The following is a 3,607-nucleotide window of genomic DNA, read 5'->3' as shown; positions in this document are numbered from 1 at the left end:
GGGGGGGGGGGGGGGTCTGAGGAATGAGAGGGAGGGAGGGAAGTAGAAAGAGACAGGGAAGTGGGTGACACGAGTGGAAATTTCCACGGGCAAGCAGCAGGGTGCTGGCTGCCGTGTGTGTCACCTGATTAGCTGTGGAATAACCCGTCTTCCATCTGCCCCTCTGCGTCCCCACAGGCCACGTCCTTAGGAAACTATTTACAGCTGCTGTCTGTGAGTTGGGTTTTAGGTGGGAATGGAGAGAGCTTCATTTCACATCTGGATTTATGGGTACAGGTAGTGTGAGCCCATCTGGAGGCAGAGGGGCTAGGAGAACAGGAGCCCCCCTTTCCTCCCCGTCCCCCCGAATGCACAGGACCCTCTGGGGCAGGCCTTGGGCTTGGGAATGGAGAGATCTCGCTCTATCCATGCTGACATCAGGGATGTGAGCGCCCTGGAGTCCCAGCACCTGTGTCCTCAGGCTGGGCTCTGCCCGCAGCACGTTAGGCCTGACCAGCTTGGAAACCTCCCTGAAGGTTCCAGATCAGTGCCCTGAGACCACTCCTCCCCCAGCGGTAAGGTGAGCTCAGGGTGGACAGGCATGTGAGCGCCGCCCCACACCTCCCACCCACCCAGACACACATAACCCCTGCCGGTCCGCTCAGCACCGTCCTGGGCGGCAGTGCAGCGGAGCTACAGGTGGGCCAGCGAAGCCTCCGCACAGTGAGACCCCAGAGCAGGCCCAGACGGGAGACCAGAGGCAAACAGAGAGGCCCTGGAGCAGAGGGGGCGGCAGCCCACACTCAGGACCTGCCCGCGATGGAGCCAGGAGGGTGCAGCTTGGCCCGGAGGCTGGGGTGCCGGCTCTGGATTGCCATCAGCAAGGCGCTGTTCGCCGAGTTCCTGGCCACGGGGCTGTACGTGTTCTTCGGCGTGGGCTCGGCCATTCGCTGGCCCTCGGCGCTTCCCTCTGTGCTGCAGATCGCCATCACCTTCAACCTGGCCACGGCCATGGTGGTGCAGGTGACCTGGAAGGCCAGTGGGGCTCACGTCAACCCCGCGGTGACACTGGCCTTCCTCGTGGGCTCCCAGATCTCCCTGCCCCGCGCTGTGGCCTATGTGGCTGCCCAGCTGGCAGGAGCCATTGTGGGGGCTGCTCTGCTCTACAGGGTCACCCCAGGAGACATCCGAGAGACCCTCGGGGTCAACGTGGTAGGTGCAGGGAGGGGCACCTGCAGGGCCAGGAGGGTGGCGGGCCAGGCAGAGGAGAGGGGCAGGGAGGTAACCGCTCCGGCATCTACTTCACACTTGCTGTGCTGGCCCCGGGACCCAGGGAATCAGACTGGTGTGGCTTTAGTGCAGACAGAGCAGGGGTGGGGTCGTGGATTGAGGAACAGGTGGGAGCAGCCACACGAAGGGGCAGGAGTTGGAGAAGGACCAGGCATTCAAGGGTTGGGGTAGCCAGGGAGGGCTGGGGCTGTCGGTGACGGCAGGAACCCTGCATGCACTTCATCTTCCTCCCCACGTTCCCCCCGGCACCCTAAGGCCTGTTTCACCCACCCCCAACCAGATTCCCCTAGTCATCTCTGTTCCACCTACTTCCCCAATCTCCTCCTTCCACTCCCACCCCAGTCTCTTCCCAATCAGCGTGCAAACACGCACCCCAGCTTCTCCATGCCTTCTCTTTCCCACCAGTCCTGAGCCCCAGCCACCCCCTAAATCACTGGCCCCAACCAACCTCTGGGGTGGGAAGGGTGACGCTACTTCTGCAGGGAGCAAGTGGCCAGGGCTGACCCCAACCCCCTGCACAGTCCTAAGTCCTGGCCCTGGCAGTGGTGAGATGTGACACAGGAAATGGGTGGGGTCGCCGGCCCCTGGCAGAGCCTGCGGATTCCAGGGTAACCCTCTCACCCAGGTCCAGAGCAGAGTCTCAGTGGGCCAGGCGGTGGCGGTGGAGCTGGTTCTGACCCTGCAGCTGGTGCTCTGTGTCTTTGCTTCCACGGACAGTCGGCAGACGTCGGCTTCCCCGGCCGCCATGATTGGGACCTCCGTGGCCTTGGGCCACCTCATCGGGGTAAGGGGCAGAGGGGCTGCGGAGGCCAAGGGTGGAGCCGGGTCTGAACCATGGCAGCGGGGACTGTCCCCTCCTGGGCCTGCCTCAAGCCTCTTCACACCCTGAACCCACAATCACTCCCCAGGTCTACTATACCGGCTGTTCCATGAACCCGGCCCGCTCCTTCGGTCCTGCTGTCATCGTTGGCAAGTTCGAAGTCCACTGGGTGAGACCCTCTGCTGGCTGCCATGGGGGGGGGAGTGAGGGCCTGAGTCGGGACTGAGGCTTTGCCAGGGGCAGGCAGACAAGTCTTCCTGCCACAGACCATCTTGACCCCTGATGGAGGTTTCCCTGAGCTCAGACCAGGGCTTGTACTTCCTTTCTTTCCAGCTTCAACAGCCCAGGGGACCCAGTGGACTGGCTAGAAATGGGCCAGGGCGGGCACCGCAGCCTCAAGTCCTGGCTGTTTCCTTATTCACTTTCTCCAGCTGGACCAATTTCCAAACTTGGATAAAGAACAAGGCAAACAGAAATAGACACACACACACACCAGCAAAGATAGGAACAGCACTAGCCAGGGCTCCGGCTGGCACAGGGGAGGTGAGAGCAGGGAGAAAGGAGTGGTGAGGAGCCTGGGCTGCCCGTGGGAGGCACGATCCCCTCCCCGTGGGCGTCTGGACAGGACTCCTGCTTCTCAAATCTGCCACCTTTTAGGCAGCTCGCGGGCTCCTGGGAGACCAAGTCAGCACTGGGGGAGCAGGCAGGGGTCCCAAAGCCACCCTATGACCCTGATGGCTCACCAGCCGGTGCCCATTTCTCCTGCCTCCGCAGATCTTCTGGGTGGGACCCCTGACAGGGGCTGTCCTGGCATCGCTCATCTACAACTTTATCCTGTTCCCTGACACCAAGACCCTGGCCCAGCGGCTGGCCATCCTCACAGGCACCTCGGAGATGGAGAAAGTGGAAATGGTGGAGCCCCAGAAAAACGAACCCCAGTCCAAGCCAGGGGACACCGAAATGGAGAATGTGGGTCAGATAGCATAGAACGTGGCCCTTGCCGCAGGCTTTTTTTTTTTTTTAAATATATTTTATTGATTTTTTACAGAGAGGAAGGGAGAGAGATAGAGAGTTAGAAACATCGATGAGAGAGAAACATCGATCAGCCGCCTCCTGCACATCTCCTACTGGGGGTGTGCCCGCAACCCAGGTACATGCCCTTGACCGGAATCAAACCTGGGACCTGGCCGACGCTCTATCCACTGAGCCAAACCGGTTTCGGCTTGCCGCAGGCTTTTGAGAGGCCTGTGCGTGGGCAGATGTCTCGTGTGGCCGGATTTCAGGTTTTCCGAGGAAAGGGGGGTTTTTAAGGGTGTGTAGGGAGGCTTGGCCTCTTGTCCTAACAGGGTGGGCAGGGGATACCAATCCCTCTCCCGGGCATACATTTCTAGATAGAATTCGGGGAGCAAATCTGTTCCGCTTCCTCCTCCTCCATCTCTAATGGAACAGAGCAGAGGGAGGCAGGGGGATTCACGCCAGGGCTCCCGGCTGGTACAGGGGAGGCGACTCCAGATCCCC

At 61.0% G+C, this 3,607-nt stretch overlaps 1 protein-coding gene across 1 annotated transcript; it reads left to right on the top strand.

Moving 5' to 3' along the window:
• Positions 1–13: 13 nt before the first annotated feature.
• Positions 14–3,145, top strand: AQP6 (aquaporin 6, kidney specific). Its single transcript, XM_005877308.2, has 4 exons — positions 14–1,191; positions 1,895–2,053; positions 2,178–2,258; positions 2,864–3,145. The coding sequence occupies exons 1-4, from the start codon at positions 799–801 to the stop codon at positions 3,074–3,076; spliced, it is 846 nt and encodes a 281-aa protein (XP_005877370.1). The 5' UTR covers positions 14–798; the 3' UTR covers positions 3,077–3,145.
• The last annotated feature ends 462 nt before the right edge of the window (positions 3,146–3,607 follow it).

This window comes from Myotis brandtii, unplaced genomic scaffold, assembly GCF_000412655.1.
Source record: "Myotis brandtii unplaced genomic scaffold, ASM41265v1 scaffold517, whole genome shotgun sequence".
NCBI classification, from domain to species: domain Eukaryota; kingdom Metazoa; phylum Chordata; class Mammalia; order Chiroptera; family Vespertilionidae; genus Myotis; species Myotis brandtii.
Note: the sequence above shows the minus strand (reverse complement) of the source record. Positions and strands in the feature narration are given on the sequence as shown.

What these genes read in the sequence shown, in the direction of transcription:
- AQP6 (XM_005877308.2), top strand. Translation starts at nt 799, where the DNA reads ATGGAGCCAGGAGGGTGCAGCTTGGCCCGGAGGCTGGGGTGCCGGCTC. An exon ending in AGACCCTCGGGGTCAACGTG is followed by an intron (nt 1,192 to 1,894) that starts GTAGGTGCAGGG and finishes CCTCTCACCCAG; the next exon opens with GTCCAGAGCAGAGTCTCAGT. An exon ending in GCAAGTTCGAAGTCCACTGG is followed by an intron (nt 2,259 to 2,863) that starts GTGAGACCCTCT and finishes CTGCCTCCGCAG; the next exon opens with ATCTTCTGGGTGGGACCCCT.